Here is a 17716-nt window from a genome sequence, read left to right as displayed (position 1 = left end):
GGCTGGGCACAGTGGCTCACACCTGTAATACCAGCACTCTGGGAGGCCAAGGCGGGCAAATCACCTGAGGTCAGGCGTTCAAGACCAGCCTGGCCATGTAAAACCCCATCTGTACTAAAAATACAAAAAATTAGCCAGGCGTGGTGGTGCGCGCCGGTAATCCCAGCTACTTGGGAGGCTGAGGCAGGAGAATCGCTTGAAATCGGGAGGCGGAGGTTGTAGTGAGCCGAGATCGCGCCATTGCACTCCAGCCTGGGCAACAAGAGCGAAACTCCCTCTCGAAAAAAAAAAAAGTATACATTTATTAGATTTTTCTCTGTTTTCCGTATAGTCTGATATACTTTTTACTTTTTTATTTAAAACATTTTTTTTTGAGACAGGGTCATGCTCTGTTGCTCACGCTGGCATGCAGTGGTATGATCATAGCTCACGGTATGTAACCTTGAACTCCTTGGCTCAGTCAGTCCTCCCATTTCAACCTCCTAATCAGCTAGGTGAGGAGACGGGGTCTTGCTTTGTTGCCCAGGCTGGTCTTGAATTCCTGGCGTCAAGTGACCCTCCTACCTTAGCCTCCCAAAGCACTGAGATTACAGGCATGAGCCACTGCACCAGCCTTGAAAACCTATGAAGTACACATATGCAGAGTTGCCTATAACTGCCCACACAGTCTGGGTATCGAACAGTTCCATGACACTGAAGAGCCACCTCGTGTTATTCCTTTGCACTCATACCCTCTCCTACCCCTAACCTCTGGCAACCACTTGTCTGTTTCCCATCACTATAATTTGGTCTTTTTGAGAATGGCTTTTTTTTTTTTTTTTTGAGATGGAGGCTTGTTCTGTTGCCCAGGCTGGGATGCAGTGGTGCTATCTTGGCTCACTACAACCTCTGCCTCCCGGGTTCAAGCAATTATTGTGCCTTAGCCTCCTGGCCTCCTGAGTAGATGGGACTACAGGTGTGTGCCACCATGCCCAGCTAATTTTTGTATTTTTGGTAGATATGGGGTTTCACCATGTGAGCCAGGCTGGTCTCAAACTCCTGACCTCAAGTGATCTGCCTGCCTTGGCCTCCCAAAGTGCTGGGATTACAGGCATGAGCCACTGCACCCGGACTAGTATATAACCTTTTAAGGTTGTCTTTTTTTCATTCAACATAATGCCTTTTGAGAGTCATCCAAGTTGTTTTAAAAAGTAATAATGCATAGACTTTTTAGTACTGAGTAGTATTCCACTTATGGATATGCCACCATTAATTTTCTGTTGACCCATTTAAGGACATTTGGACTATTTTTGGTTTTTGGTGATTGTGAATAGAGCCACTATAAACGTTCATGTATAGGTTTTTGTGTGAACAGACATTTTCAATTTTCTAGGGCAGTTGTGTAGGAGTGGTATTGCTGGGTCATATGGTATGTGTACTCTTAACTTTATAGGAAATTGCCAAAGTAGGCAGGAGTGGTGGCTCACACCTGTAATCCCAGCACTTTGGGAGGCCAAGGTGGGAGGATTGCCTGAGCCCAGAGGTTCGAGACCAGCCTGGGCAACATGGCAAGATCCCATCTCTATTAAAAAAAGAAATTGCTATAGCGATTTCCAGAGTGATTGCTGTCGTCTATTTTTGAAAATAATTTCCTTAAAACAGTTCCGAGTTTCACTCTTGGCTTTCCTGCCTTTGTGACAAATGCTGGAGTTCTAAGCGTATGTGCCCGTCACATTAGATGCATAGGTGTCTCTAAGGTATTTTGTGTGGCTCACTTTGTGTGCTCTACATTTTCAGGAACTGCACCTCAGATGTTGGAGGATGATAGTGGGTGTGGACTTGAATGGATTGGCTCCTAGGTTCTCACACAGCTGCCTTTTTTCTTTGTGACCCTGCACATTATGTCTTGTCTTTATATAGCCTCTGCATTTAAAAAAGAGATTAAAAGCATGCATTATGTGGTTGGTACAAAGATTAAATGGGAGAAAAAAGTTCTGAATATATGTCTGAAATGTAATGAGTAGTCAGGACACTTCAGCTATTGTTTTGAAATTACCTGCGTGATGTAAACATGATACAGGATCAAACACGTCTCTTTTAATTTTCAGCTCTAAAGGTCATTTCACAATCAAACCTGTTGTTAGTGACCTGCCCTGATTAGTGGTCCTCATAAAGTCCAGAAATTCTCCTGTAATGTTTTAGAAATGAAAAGGGAGGTTTCTTTGTGTGTATGTCACAGTAGTATGGTTATAGGAGCTGAACTAAAAATATGCTGGTGAAGTGTATCTTTAGAGGACCAGAAGCAATGAGTTCAAAGGCTATGCTTATTTCAGTAGAATTTTTTAATGGCATTTATTTCACAAATGATCTTGCTTGCTCTCTTCTAGTTCTGGGATTACCGCCAGCCTCGGAAATACCTCAATATTCTTCCTTGCCAGGTGCCTGTCTGGAAGGCCAGATACACAGTGAGTGAGCCACCCTGCCTCTTGATAGGAAACTTCTTTTTGGGTGTTCCAAAAACAAGGAGCCCAGGGACATGTTCTCTTATTTTCTTTGTGAGGTGATTTTATCTTTCTCTCTTGGTTTAGTGGTGGGACAAATTTGATAATGATGGCATAAATGCTGTTAACTGTTTCAAATTTTATTCTTGGCTGGTCGCAGTGGCTCACACCTGTAATCCCAGCACCTTGGGAGGCCGAGGCAGGTGGATCACCTGAGGTCAGGAGTTCGAGAGCAGCCTGGCCAATGTGGTGAAACCCTGTCTCTACTAAAAATACAAAAATTAGCCAGGTGTGGTGGCGCACGCCTGTAGTCCCAGCTACTTGAGAGGCTGAGGCAGGAGAATCTCTTGAACCCAGGAGGCAGAGATTGCAGCAAGCAGAGTTGCGCCACTGCACTCCAGCCTGAGTGACAGAGTGAGACTCCATCTCCAAAAAAATAAATAAGTAAATAAAATAAAAACATTTTATTCTGGCCGGGCGCGGTGGCTCAAGCCTGTAATCCCAGCACTTTGGGAGGCCGAGACGGGCGGATCACGAGGTCAGGAGATCGAGACCATCCTGGCGAACACGGTGAAACCCCGTCTCTACTAAAAATACAAAAAATTAGCCGGGCGAGGTGGCGGGCGCCTGTAGTCCCAGCTACTCGGGAGGCTGAGGCAGGAGAATGGCATAAACCCGGGAGGCGGAGCTTGCAGTGAGCTGAGATCCAGCCACTGCACTCCAGCCTGGGAGACAGAGCGAGACTCAGTCTCAAAAAAAAAAAAAAAAAAAAACATTTTATTCTTTGAGTGTTGGGTAAGTATCTATGTCAGAATTGCTGATCAAAGCTCCACAGAGAACCTAGGCCATGTAAAGATACTCACTAATGATAGGGCTGGCAGCAGGGTAGATGGAGGAGAGGGTCAGGAGGCTTGAGGTCTGTCAGTTGTGGTGGAGTGAACTCTGGCTTTAAATTCAGAAGACCTGGGCTGGGGGTCATGCTCTATCATTTAATACGGATGTGGCCTTGGGGAAGCCATTTGATGTGTTTGAGCAGAAATTTCCTCTACTGTAGAATATGAATAGTAATTTTTACTATGCCCTCCTTTTTTTTAAAATTGTGATAAAAATCCACCATTTTAAAGTATACAATTCTGTGGTTCACAAGCTGACTTTCTTTTGAAATAACTTATATGAATGTGCTTTTTAAACCATTAAATGCTACAAATAGAGTGGGTAGGCAACTATCAACCTTCCAGTAATTTTCCATTGCCACAGGGGTGAGAGATAATGTATTTCCTTTAATGTCAATCTGAAAGCTAGCACAGGGATGAATAAAGCTACCTTTATATATTTGACTGTCACTGTGGGGAGCAAAAAAGATAACTTGGGTATTAAGCTGGTTTTGCACCTGGGATCACTTGCCAAGAAATCAGACACTCTTCTTATGAATTGAAATACTTTTCTGGATTAATATGTTTGCTTTAAAAAATAAACAGAGAAGTCCAAGAGTGCTACCAGGAAGGGTGATGAAGATAAATGTGCTCTTAGGTGACTATTTATTCCTTAAATAACAGAGTCTAATTCAACTAAATGGACCCCTTAGCTACCTAGCAGATTGGGTTTTGCCAAGTAAAACATGTCAGTCCTGAAGTGAGCAAGTTTTCCTCTGAGCAGTTGTGGTGCTGGGGAGGCGGGAAGGTGATGCTTCACATGGATGGCGTGTTTCTGGTGCGTTTCCACGTGGCAAGAATTAGGTTTGCTGCTCCAGGGATTTTCCCTGTCAGCCCTGCATGCTCATTCTGGGAAAGCGCTTAGTAACTCTTGAGCTACTCGTGGAGAGTAGCTAGGATGTGAAACTGTGTGTTTCAGTGCATAGCAATCAGAACCATTTGCTTATTTTAGAATTTTCAAAGTTCTTCAAGCGCTTGCCTCAGCCTGAGTTTTTACTTGCTGTGGTACCTTCTATAAGCAAAGAGAAAAGTAACGATGTTCAGCTTACGGTGTTTGGGAAAAATTTCTCCAGATGAGTTGGGGCCTTCCATTATCTAATTATTTTACTTAGGAGGAATTCCAGGTTTGGAAACTCAAAACTCAGCCGATCCTCCCTGAAATAATCTGATCATCTGCTTTTGCCTTCTCTGCCTTAGCCTTTCAGCAATGGATTGGTGACCGTGATGGTTCCCCAGCTGCGGAGGGAAAACAGCCTTCTCCTGTGGAATGTCTTTGACTTGAACACCCCAGTCCACACCTTCGTGGGGCATGATGATGTGGTGCTGGAGTTCCAGTGGAGGAAACAGAAGGAAGGTGAGTGGCAGAGGCCTGCTGCCGACTTTCCTTCTGAGCTCTGGTGACAGCAGTGCCAGTCAGTGCTGCCGTGGAGTCCAGTAAGGAAGACATAGAGAGAGCTAGGCTTTAGGAACCAGAGAGCCAGGACTGTTGCCATCTTTCATCATAGGTGGGTAAAGGGACTATATAAGGCTGCTGTTCCTCTTCCAAATTCTGTCCTCTTCTCTTAATTTTCAGCGTAGTCTCTCTTGCTTGGAAGAGATCGGCTCCAGTAAGAGAAGGAAGATAGAGATTAGCTGTTGGATCATTTCTGGGACTGAAAGACTCTGGGCCCAGAAGTCCAGGACATTTACCCCTTGCCACTCTGTTGATGAGGGAGACCCAAGGTGGTCGTTAGTACTGCCTACTACATACCCTCAGTTGTCTTCATAAGCACGTAGTGCTATTTTACCTCCCAGCCCTTTGAAGATAGATTTGGCTGATAGACTTGCTTTGATCATGACACATGATGTGGTCCCTCCTGGGTTGAAAGGTTAGGGGCTGATGTGCTGTTAAACGCCCTCTTTGCCTCTGCCACATCAGTTGGCAAAGCTCAAGATAGAGCTGCTTCCAGCACATCCTGGCACGAGGATGAGGCGGAGATGCAGAGCAAGCAGGAAATGTAAGCCACCGAGGTGTTGGGGTGGTTTGTTATTGCAGCTTCATCATCCAGCCGTCGCTCATGCAGGGCCCCAGTGTAATGGGAGTCAAGAAGCTGCAGCCTCAGTTTCTCCATCAGCTCACCATGCAAGTTTAGATACAGCCTGTCTTTTCTTGCGATCGTTTTGCCATGATCTCTAAGTGTTTGACAGAATACAAGTTTATTTGTTGGTGTTTTCATGTTGCATATGGGAAGCCAGGCCGGTGGAGTGATGTGACTTGTCCAGGGTCCCCGGAAAGGTCTCTAGTGGACCTGGGATTAGAGCAGTCATCTTCTGTCCCAGCTTGTCTGTGACTCTCATAAAGTTCTTCCAGAATATTTATTAAAGAGACTCTTTTGGCCGGGCGCGGTGGCTCACACCTGTAATCCCAGCACTTTGGGAGGCCGAGACGGGCGGATCATGAGGTCAGGAGATCGCGACCATCCTGGCTAACACGATGAAACCCCATCTCTACTAAAAATACAAAAAATTAGCTGGGTGTAATGGTGGGCGCCTGTAGTCCCAGCTACTCGGGAGGCTGAGGCAGGAGAATGGCGTGAACCCGGGAGGCGGAACTTGCAGTGAGCCGAGATGCGCCACTGCACTCCAGCCTGGGTGACAGAGTGAGAATCTGTCTCAAAAAAAAAAAAAAAAAAGATACTCTTTTGATCATCCTGTTAACTTCCCTATGCATATTTCCAAAATCTCTCTTGCTTCTAGAAACATGAGGCTGCCTGATGTTTATCCCACCAATTGCATGCATGGGTTTTGGCTTTGAACTTAATCTCTTGCATTTTGCCATAGAAAACAGATGATGTGGCCAGGCGTGGTGGCTCACGTCTATAATCCTAGCACTTTGGGAGGCCAAGGCGGGTGGATAACTTGAGGTCAGGAGTTCGAGACCAACCTGGCAGCATGGTGAAACCCCATCTCTACTAAAAATACAAAAAAAATTAGCCAGGCCTAGTGGCACATGCCTATAGTCCCAGCTACCTGGGAGGCTGAGGCAGGAGAATGACTTGAACCCTCAGGCAGAGGTTGCATTGAGCTGAGATCGCGCCATTGCACTCCAGCCTGGGAAACAGAGCAAGATACTGTCTCAGAAAAAAAACAACAAGAAAACAAAACAGATGATGTGATTTCCTCAGTCTAGCGGGAGGGGTTGACCGGTAGTTTTAGATGGAAATAAAGTTTTTAGGAACCCATTTTTAGTTACTCATGTTGTCTTTAAGCTGATGGGGTGAGTTGTGTGAAATGGAACTGCCTGGCCAGTAGCAAAATTTTGAGTACAAGTTACTATTTAACTTTTTTTTTGTTGTTTTAACTGTGAAAGAGGGGAATAATAAACACTGGGGCCTACTTGAGGACGGAAGGTGGAGTGGGGAGAGGATCAGAAAAAAATAACTGTTGGGTACTAGGCTTAGTACCTGGGTGATGAAATAATCTGTACAGCAAACCCCTGTGACACGAGTCACATGTGTGACAAACCTGCACATGAACCCCGAATCTAAAATAAAAGTTTAAATTAAAAAAAAATTTTTTTACTGTGAAATACATCACGTATTTGAAAATTACATGGAACATGTATAGTGCAACAAATAATTATAAAGTGAAAATCTATGTAATTACCATGCAGGTCAAGAAAGAAAACGATGCCAGGAGCCCCAAAGCTTCCTGATCATAACCCCCTCCTTCCCTGAGAGCCCTACTCCCCTAATGCTTATGATAATCATTGCTGGATTTTTCCTGTGTGGTTTCACTGCCTATTTCTGAATCCCTAAAGGTAGTTTAGGTTTGCCTGTTTCTGAACCTTTTACAAATCTAATTATGCATGTGTTTTTATTCAGATGTTCCTTATGATGGGGTTATGTCCTGATAAACCCATTGTAAGTTGAAAATATCATAAGTAGAAAATTTATTTTAGGCCGGGCACCATGGCTTACACCTGTAATCTCAGTACTTTGGGAGGTTGAGGTGGGTGGATCACTTGAGGCCAGGAGTTCAAGACCAGCTTGGCCAACATGGCAAAACCCCATCTCTACTAAAAATACAAAAATGAGCCAGGTGTGGTAGTGCGTGCCTGTACTCCCAGGTACTCGGGAGGCTGAGGCAGGAGAATCTCCTGAACCCGGGAGGCAGAGGTTTCAGTCAGCTGAGATTGTGCTACTGCACTCCAGCCTGGAGACAGAGCGAGACTATCTCAAAAGGAAAAAAAAAAAAACCAAACATATTTTACCCACCTAACCCACTGAACATCATAGCTTAAGTAGCCTACCTTAAACATGCTCAGAACACTTCCATCGGCCTACGTTTGGGCTAAATCCTCTAATACAAAGCCTATTTTATTTTAAAAAGTACTGAATATCTCATATACTTTATTGAATACTGTGCATTATGTTAAAATTGTGACAGTTTCACGCCATCATAAAGTCAAAAAATTGTTAAGTTGAACCATTGTAAGTTGGGAACCATCTGTATTTTACTTCTTTCTCAACCGAAGGTTGTTCCAGTTTACTTTTACTGCCATGTCTTCGTCATCAATTTTTTTTTTTTTTTTTGAAGGAGGGTCCCACTGTGTCACCCAGGCTAGAGTGCAGTGTGGCACAAACATGGCTCACTGCAGCCTCGACCTCTTGGGCTCAAGCAGTACTTCCACTTCAGCCACCTGAGTAGCTGGCACTACAGGAGTGTGCCACCACGCCACCTAATTTTTTGTGTTTTTGTAGCGATGGGTTTCACCATGTTGCCCAGGCTGGTAGTAGTCATCAAGTTTTATTGGACCACTTCATGCTTTGATTTTACTGTGGGGAAGGATTTCTCAAAGAGGTAGGAAGTGAGTCAGGATGCTGTGGCCAGGGGACAAAGATGTCTCCTGAGGGAAGCAGTAGTCCTTGGTTTCAGGTGTTGCTGACAGATCAAAATGTAGAGTAAGAGAAAAGCAGTTAACTGACCAAATCGGAAGCCATATAATCATTAAGAAAGTAGTTCCAGGCCAGGTAGTGGCTCACGCCTATAATCCCAGGACTTTGGGTGGCCAAGGCAGGTTGATCACTTGAGGCCAGGAGTTCGAGACCAGCCTGGCCAACATGGTGAAATCCCATCTCTACCAAAATATGTTAAAAAAAAAAAAAAATTAGCCAGGTGTGGTAGCGTCTGCCTGTAATCTCAGCCACTCGGGAGGCTGAGGCAGGAGAATTGCCTGAACCAGGAGGCAGAGGTTGTTGCAGTGGGCCGAGATTGCATCACTGCACTCCAGCCTGGGTGACAGAGTGAGACCCTATCTCAAAATACAAAAAATTAAAAAAAAAAAAAAGGCTTTCCAAAAGCGAATTGAGGAGAGAAGCCAGATCATAGGGTGGCATAAACAGGGGCAGCAGGAACCGGTTTAGGGAATGAAGTTACCCTCAAAGGCAAGGCATAGAATTAGCCAATTGGGAGAGGCTGCTGCCCTCTCTGTTGGAAGGCAGGGAGAAGATACAAGGGAGTCGGGGAAGCAAAGGACCCCTTGGGACCAGCTGGGGAGGCACAGGTCGAGGGGTTGAGTTAATTTATAACCTTTAGAAAGGAATTAGGCACCTTTTCCTCAAAGTCAGGGGCATGAAGAGAAGCCAGATGTAGGGTCAGAAGATTGTTGATGTGGACATGAGGCAAGATGGTGGCACTTGTAACAAGCCGTGGTTCAGAATAGTTGCTCTCTGGCTGGCCATGCCTAGTGATATATGAAATATTGAGGAGTGAAGTTTTGGTTGAAGGTGGTGACGCAAAGAAGGAACCAACTCACCCTGTGACCTTGCACAGATCATATTCTCTTGCCTCAGTTTCCCCATCCATTAAGTTAAGAAATTGGATGAAATTATTTCTAAATTCTTTGCTCTGTGAAGGTGGCTGTGAAGGAGATTCTAGGTACTGCAAAATTATGTGCAAATGTCCTGATCTTCCAAGAAGTTATTTCATAAAGCACCCTGAACCTTTTCAGGATAATCCCTTTGACCAGACTTAAGATGAAAATATGATTCAGTCAAGTAAGAACATTAAGGAATGATTATTCATTTCACAAAGAGATGCATCACTTTACCAAAAAATTCTTTTGAATGGTAAGATGCTGTGATGCTTTTGAAACAACCCATTTTGCAAAAATATGTTCATCTCCACCTCCTTGAGAGCATGTAAAAGGAGGAACATTTGCAGAGGTGAAAGGTTAGTGTCACATTAAATCCCAGCATCGCTCTTTACCTGCTAATTTGCCAGTTAGTATTTCACTTCATTTAAGTTTCTGCTCAAATGTCATTTCCTTGGGGAGTTCTGTCTAAAAATGGTTCCACCGTCAATCTCTGTCCTCTTATCTTGTGTTATTTTTTATACCAGATGTTTTATCAGATATTTATTTGTCTCTTTCTACCACTGGAATGCAAGATCTATAAAGATAGAAATTATTTTATTCATGATCTAGTCCCAGTACCTAGAATAGTGCCTGGCATTTCAGAGATGTTCAGTAGATATTTGTTGAACGGACGGATGAATCTCACTCCATTTCAACCTGTAGCAAAATGTATGTTGAATCCAGAAGAATTTCCAGGATTCTTATTTGGTGATTTCTAGGGTCCAAGGACTATCAACTGGTGACGTGGTCCCGCGATCAGACCTTGCGAATGTGGCGGGTAGATTCCCAAATGCAGAGGGTATGTATTCAGTGCTATTGTGGAGAAATGTACCTGGATCCACCAAAAATATAAGATTCAGGATTTGTGGAAATTAGAGGTTACAAGATAAACTTTTTTTTGTTTTGTTTTTGAGACTGAGTCTCACTCAATCTCCCAGGCTGGAGTGCAGTGGCATGATCTTGGCTCACTATAACCCCTGCCTCCTGGATTCAAGCAATTCTTGTGCCTCAGCCTCCCGAGAAGCTGGGATTACAGGTGCCCACCACCACACTTGGTTAATTTTTGTATTTTTAGTAGAGACAGGGTTTCACCAAGTTGGCCAGGCTGGTCTCGAACTCCTGACCTCAAGTGATCCACCTGCCTCAGCCTCCCAAAGTGCTGGGATCACTGGTGTGAGCCACCGTGCCCGGCAGGATAGACATTTAATACGTACTTACTGGTTGGCTGAGTGGCTGGTGTGTACCACATCTAGGCTTTGAGGTCTTTAAGAACCAACTTCAGTATTCAGCACTTTAAGGCCAGAGAGCCTCTAAATGTCTTTCCCTCCCTTATTCTAGCATAAGGTAGTATGGGTAGCTCCCTGATCATGTGCCCTGTGGGCTTCATTTCTTTCTCTTCTTAATGGACTAAGAAGCCCACCTTGTACTCTGCAAATGCTTAGAGGCTTCTACATCCGCCAACAACACCGCTTCTATGAAGCTGTTCGTCACTTGTTCCCGATAAATGATGTCTGTTTCTTACATGAACCACGGTAGTACCCGGTATGAGCTGCTTTGTTGGCCCTTGCTCTTCTCTGCCTTATCCCAGGGCTCTGTCCTCTCCTCATTTGATGGCTAAATTTCTTGACAGTGGGAAGGTGTCTCACTTGTCTTGGATCTCCCACAGCACTTGGCACACTGCTTTGCACAGAATGAATAGAAAATACTGGATAAAAATTTCAACACTGCTTAGTATGAAGTCACTCGTGAGCAATTTGGTCAAATCTCATTACTTTATTGCATTTTCAATCTGTTTTCTCCGAAAGGTACAATTTGCACCAAAATGCCTTGAGGTTATGATTTTTTTTTTTTTTTTTTGGGACGGAGTGTCTCTCTGTTGCCCAGGCTGGAGTGCAGCCACGTGATCTTTGTTCACTGCAACCTCTGCCTCCTGGGTTCAAGTGATTCTCCTGCCTCATCCTCCCAAGTAGCTGGGATTACAGGCGTCCACCACCATGCCTGGCTAATTTTTGTCTTTTTAGTAGAGACGGGGTTTCACCCTGCTGGTCAGGCTGGTCTCAAACTCCTAACCTCAGGTGATCCGCCCACCTCGGCCTTCCAAAGTACTGGGATTACAGGTATGAGCCACCACGCCTGGCCGGTTATGGTATTTTTGCTCCTGGATTAGCTGAATAACTCCATCAAGGATTGGAGTTTAAATTACTTTTTTTTCTGAGGCTTGCATAAACTCCAAACATGACAAAAAGTTTCCAGGGCTGAATAATAGAGTCTATTATCCTGAGTCTTTAACCAGGGAGAGTTGGCAGTGGGTAAAATCTATTTTGATTATGTCAGCTCTTGGCTGACACGTCTCCATCCTTTGCCATTCCCATTTTTAAGTCAGAACTCTTTAATCAGACATGACGATCATTTCCACTGACTTCTCTAGAACTACATCTTCTACCCTTTGTTGCAGCTTTGTGCAAATGACATATTAGATGGTGTCGATGAGTTCATTGAGAGTATTTCCCTTCTGCCGGAACCCGAGAAGACCCTGCACACTGAAGATACAGATCACCAGCACAATGCAAGCCATGGGGAGGAAGAAGGTAATTTGTCAAACTGATGTCTCAGGTGAGGTGCCACTCTACGCATTGTAGAGTTGTGGCAGATACCCCAGACCTATTCTCTGATTCATTTTCAAAAATGCTTTCCAACATTGAACTTTTCTCTCCTGCTAGCCCTAAAGGAAGATCCCCCTAGAAATCTCCTGGAAGAGAGGAAATCAGATCAATTGGGGCTGCCTCAGACCTTGCAGCAGGAATTCTCCCTGATCAATGTACAAATCCGGAATGTCAATGTGGAGGTACTTAGTTTAATCAACTGTATCTCATGTTTGCTGATGGCAGTTTGTGGGAGAGGGAACCATTTCAGCCGCGATTTCGGTTAGCAAATAACTTCGCAGCTTTAACAGAACTCTCTCTGCTTGCTTTTTTATTTCCTGGGTTTTCTGGCCAGGCGCGGTGGCTTACACCTGTAATCCCAGCACTTTGGGAGGCTGAGATGGGCAGATCACTTGAAACCAGGAAGCCAGGAGTTTGAGACCAGCCTGGCCAACATGGTGAAACCCCGTCTCTACTAAAAATGCAAAAAAAAAAAAAAAAAAACTTAGCCAGATGTGGTGGCGGGCACCTGTAGTTCCAACTACTCGAGAGGCTGAGGCACAGGAATCACTTGAACTTGAGAAGCAGAGATTGCAGTGAGCCAAGATCGCACCACTGTCCTCCAGCCTGGGTGACAGAGCAAGACTCTGTCTCTAAATAAATAAATAAATAAATAAATAAATAAATAAATAAATGCAGACTTTGTTTGTAACCCTATTCTTTTCGCCTAAGATGAGCCAAAGGAGAACCTGACGCTTGTGTGCCTTAGCTCCTCCTTTGATGCTCCAGCATCTCATTTTACTATAGAGGAAGATACTTAGGCCCAGGAGGGTTAGTAATTTGGCAGGAGTTGCTGCTGAAGTTAGGGGCAGAGTTGCCTTGGGAAGCCAAACCTCCAGCCCCTCCAGGGCACTCTCTGTGCTGTGCTCTGCCATCTTCCCTCAGGCTGGCCATTTCCTGGTGATTTCGATTCATAGTAAGAAGGCGACCAAAACTTCTTGGTTCGCTTAGCCTGTGGAACATTTACTCTTTTTGTGGGGGCAAGTATTGAAAGTCTTTGCGTTAGAAAATTGAGTATCTCTCCAGAAAGGAGTTTTAAAGCTTGATTAGTTTTTCCTTTACCCAAATATGTGCTGTTACATAACTATCTCATGTGGCCTTTAAAACAAGTCTGCTGGCCGGGTGTGGTGGCTCACACCTGTAAGCACTTTGGGAGGCTGAGATAGGTGGATCACGAGGTCAAGAGATCGACACCATCTTGACCAACGTGGTGAAACCCCGTCTCTACTAAAAATACAAAAATTAGCTGGGCGTAGTGGCGTGCGCCTGTAATCCCAGCTATTTGCAAGGCTGAGGCAGGAGAATCGCTTGAACCCGGGAGGCAGAGCTTGCAGTGAGCCAAGATTGCGCCACTGCACTCCAGCCTGGCAACAGAGCGAGACTCTGTCTCAAAAAAAAAAAAAAAAAAAAAAAGTCTGCTCTAAGTGGTTTTAGCCTCACTTTACAGCTGAGGAAACAGACATCAAGAGAAGAAATGTCCAAGGTCAGCAGGTATTTGTGGAAGAAATAACATGTGAATCCGAGTCTCCAGATTTCCCACATGTGGTTCTCGTCCCTTTACTCCAGCTGCTGTCTCTAGTTGGCAGCACAAGAAATCGAAAGATATAAAAGATTCTTTGCTTAATTAGTGATCTATATCAAGTCAGTGTATACTCCCTTTGTCGCATTTGAGGACAGTGTGGATTCCTAGTGATCTAGTTGAAGATCTTGATTCCTTTCTTTGAGAGTACTTTAAAAAATTATTGAGATATAATTCACATACTATAAAATTAATCTTTTTGGGTTTTTTTTTGAGGTGGAGTCTTGCTCTTTCCACCCAGGCTGGAGTGCAATGGCACTATCATGACTCACTGCAACCTCTGCCTCCTGGGTTCAAGCGATTCTCCTGCCTCAGCCTCCCAGATAGCTGGGATTATGGGCGTACACCACCACACTCAGCTAATTGTTTTTTGTATTTTTAGTAGAGATGGGGTTTTTGCCATGTCGGCCAGGTTGGTCTTGAACTCCTGATCTCAGATGATCTGCCCACCCTGGCCTCCCAAAGTACTGGGATTACGGGTATCAGCCACCACGCCCAGCCAGAATTCCCGTTTTTAAAGTGAATAATCTGGCGGTTGTGGGTATGTTCACAAAGTTGTGCAGCCATTACCATTGTGTGATTCCAGAACATTTTCATCATTCCCAGAAGAACCCGCATACTCATGAGCAGTCCTTCCCTATTTCCCCTTCCCCCAGCCCCCGGCAATGCCACGTCTACTTTCTTCTCCTGTGGATTTTCCCAGTAGCACTTTTTAAGTTGAGTCTGGTGTTTAACTTCTTCCTGCTTTATTTTCCCATCTCAAAGAAAATATAACAAGTTTCAGTCTACCCCACAACTTTGGGAGGAAGCTTCGTTAAAGTCAGAATACTTTGAACTTTACAGTGGCTCACGCCTGGAATCCCAGCACTTTAGGAGGCCAAGGTGGGCGGATCACTTGAGGTCAGGAGTTTGAGACTGGCCTGGCCAACATGGCGAAACTCCATCTCTACCAAAACAAAACAAAAAAACCAAAAAACAAAAACAAAGATTCCCTGGGCATGGTGGCGCCTGCCTGTATTCCCAGTATTTGGGAGGTAGGAGGTGGGAGAATCACTTGAACCCAGAAGGTGGAGGTTGCAGTGAGCTGAGATCGTGCCACACTGCACTCCAGCCTGGGCGACAGAGTGAGACCCTGTGTCAAAGAAAAAAAAACTTGTAGCTTATTCCATTGGTATGAAAATTTAATAATCTGATGTGAAAATTTAAGAATCTTTTTGAAAATGAATTGTCTTCCACACAAATTTGTCTTTGTAGAGTCTTTCCCTTCACCCAATTACTAGGAACATGGAGCGTTCAGTTAAATGCACGTGCATTGAAAGACACTTTGTGGTTTGTTTGCAAAGCCATTGTGGATTTGTCTCTTGCAGATGGATGCGGCAGACAGGAGCTGCACAGTGTCCGTGCACTGCAGCAACCATCGCGTCAAGATGCTGGTGAAGTTCCCTGCTCAGTATCCAAACAACGCCGCCCCTTCCTTCCAGTTTATTAACCCCACAACCATCACGTCCACCATGAAAGCTAAGCTGCTAAAGGTAGGGGTCTGGGTTCCCAAATTCTCCTGCTGTTCTGCATCATTGTCTAGACTGAGTAGGAAAGAAGACTGAAAACTCTAGTAGATGAGATTCAGAAGTCATCTGTTTCATACACACACTAGTGTTAGCAACGTAACCTCTGCACTTGCCATTTACTTTGTGTAGAAAACATAAGAGCGGTGGTTCTTAACCTTTTTTGGGTCATGGCCTTCCTCAGAAAAATCTACACAATGATTGCATATGGTTTGAGAAATACTGCCTATAAATATGTGAATTGCATATAATCTGTCCACAGATCTCATTAACGTTATGCATTCATCTCAGGTTATGAGATTTGCAATCCAGTTTCATTTAGGAGCCCAGGTTAAGAGCACTGCAGTCCATTTTCGTTTATGTGGAAACAACAAGCAAGATGTATTCTGAAGCTAAAAGATATTTTACAATTAGAAAAAAACATGTGGCCGGGCGCGGTGGCTCAAGCCTGTAATCCCAGCACTTTGGGAGGCCGAGACTGGCAGATCACGAGGTCAGGAGATCGAGACCATCCTGGCTAACATGGTGAAACCCCGTCTCTACTAAAAAATACAAAAAAAAACTAGCCAGGCGAGGTGGCAGGCGTCTGTAGTCCCAGCTACTTGGGAGGCTGAGGCAGGAGAATAGCGTGAACCCGGGAGGCGGAGCTTGCTGTGAGCCGAGATCCGGCCACTGCACTCCAGCCTGGGTGACAGAGCGAGACTCCGTCTCAAAAAAAAGAATTAAAAAAAAAAAAAAAGAAAAAAGAAAAAGTCATGTGTAAGGTCATAAAAAAAGTTTTATCCCATAGAAGGAGTTGGTGTTATCCTAGAGGTAGGCTGGCTAGCTGCACAGTGGGTGTCCAGATGGAGGTGCCACAGCCTGACATCAGTGTTTAATTCTGCAGATTCAGAGACTTGATGTGTCAGTTCATCCAGAGCAAATCAGGTGGAATCTCCATGACAAAGCCTCATGAGCTTCTTCATACCCCTTGTTCAGTTTGAGCAGTGTCACAAGTAAAGGGACTGAAGTTTTTTGACAAACTCAGGCCAACCTGAATGTTGCTCATATTTTGCCCGGTTTGGGTCGTGGACACTTGATTGTTACACTTTGTTGGGGTATCACATGGAACCAGGACATTTTCAAGTGGCTTAAGGATCTCTGAAATGCCAGTAACTCAAATCTTGTGATATTTGGCATGTTAAACTTGGAATCTGAATATGTCGTTGCCTAGTTTGGACATACAAAAAAGATAGATTTTTCTATTAGTATAAAATGATACGATTAGATTGCAAATTTTTTTTTTTGTGAAAAATCAGACCTTTTCCCAGTGCGTTGGCTCACTCCTGTAATCTCAGCACTTTGGGAGGCTGAGGCGCATGGATCACCTGAGGTCAGGCGTTCAAGACCAGCCTGGGCAACATGGTGAAACCCCATCTCTACTAAAAATACAAAAAGTAGCCAGGCGTGGTGGCGCATGCCTGTATTCCCAGCTACTCAGTAGGCTGAGGCAGGAGAATCACTTGAACACGGGAGGCAGAGGTTGCAATGAACCGAGATCGTACCACTACACTCCAGCCTGGGCAACAAAGAACAGATTCCATCTCAAAAAAAAAAAAAAAAAAGAATAGCCTATCAGAGAAATGTGTTCCTCTTCTTGACTGTGTTTTGGGCCTTTTCTAGATCCTGAAGGACACGGCCCTGCAGAAAGTGAAGCGCGGCCAGAGCTGCCTGGAGCCCTGCCTGCGCCAGCTCGTCTCCTGCCTCGAGTCCTTTGTGGTGGGAAGCATGAAACTGTTGTACCAACTTATGCTTTGGTGTTTTGTTTCATTTCTTTCTCCCTAAAATCATGGGCTTTCTGTTTTTTTCATGCTGGGTGCTTATTTTGTAATTCAGCTTTAAGACAGGTTGTGGTTTTAGCTTATGGAATTTTAAATTTCAGAACCAGGAAGACAGTGCTTCCAGCAATCCGTTTGCGCTCCCCAACTCCGTCACACCCCCGTTACCGACTTTTGCTCGTGTGACCACGGCCTACGGGTCATACCAGGATGCCAACATTCCCTTTCCTAGGACTTCTGGGGCCAGGTTCTGTGGAGCAGGTGGGTCTCTTTGGTTCTCTGATTCTAGATTTTGAGAGGGAGCAGCTAAGAATGTCATAGATTCTGTATAAACATCTTCGGCAACAAACATTTGCTTTTACTCCCAGAGAACTCCAACGAGACTTTCATAGTAGCGTGGCAGGGTATGAGGCCCAGTCAGTGTCTCTGGACTTATCCTAAGAGTGTGCACCAGAATGGTGGTCTTAACTTTCTTCCTTCTGATGAGCTTGGGTTTGAGTCTTTACTCAGAGCCCTGATTCTTAGCAGGGGACAGTCCCCTGGTAGGGAGGCTTACAGTCCCGCTGATGACTCTGCCCCGTCCACCTACATCCTCTCTCCTGGACTCTGGAGTGCTGACCTTTGTTCTTGGTAAGGGTCACCACAGTCATGAGTCTTGCAGCTTATGAAAATGTGTCTTACCCTCAGGTGTACAGAGATAGAAGAAAGACTGGCCAGTCCTGCCTCAGGATTTCCCACGTCCAGC

At 44.7% G+C, this 17716-nt stretch overlaps 1 protein-coding gene across 3 annotated transcripts in view; it reads left to right on the top strand.

The window, feature by feature from the left end:
* Positions 1–17716, top strand: part of WDR59 (WD repeat domain 59) — a 122274-nt gene that overhangs the window by 63311 nt on the left and 41247 nt on the right. For 2 of the 3 annotated variants that reach the window (XM_007993624.3, XM_073015575.1), the window contains 8 exons: positions 2367–2444; positions 4610–4766; positions 10028–10107; positions 11764–11896; positions 12029–12153; positions 14957–15121; positions 16817–16912; positions 17076–17232. In XM_007993624.3, coding sequence (XP_007991815.1) covers positions 2367–2444; positions 4610–4766; positions 10028–10107; positions 11764–11896; positions 12029–12153; positions 14957–15121; positions 16817–16912; positions 17076–17232 — 991 coding nt within the window. The remainder of the gene's footprint in view (positions 1–2366; positions 2445–4609; positions 4767–10027; positions 10108–11763; positions 11897–12028; positions 12154–14956; positions 15122–16816; positions 16913–17075; positions 17233–17716) is intronic. The other variant, XM_073015574.1, reaches the window with a different exon arrangement.

The sequence above is a fragment of the Chlorocebus sabaeus genome, chromosome 5 (assembly GCF_047675955.1).
Source record: "Chlorocebus sabaeus isolate Y175 chromosome 5, mChlSab1.0.hap1, whole genome shotgun sequence".
Lineage (NCBI taxonomy): Eukaryota > Metazoa > Chordata > Mammalia > Primates > Cercopithecidae > Chlorocebus > Chlorocebus sabaeus.
Note: the sequence above shows the minus strand (reverse complement) of the source record. Positions and strands in the feature narration are given on the sequence as shown.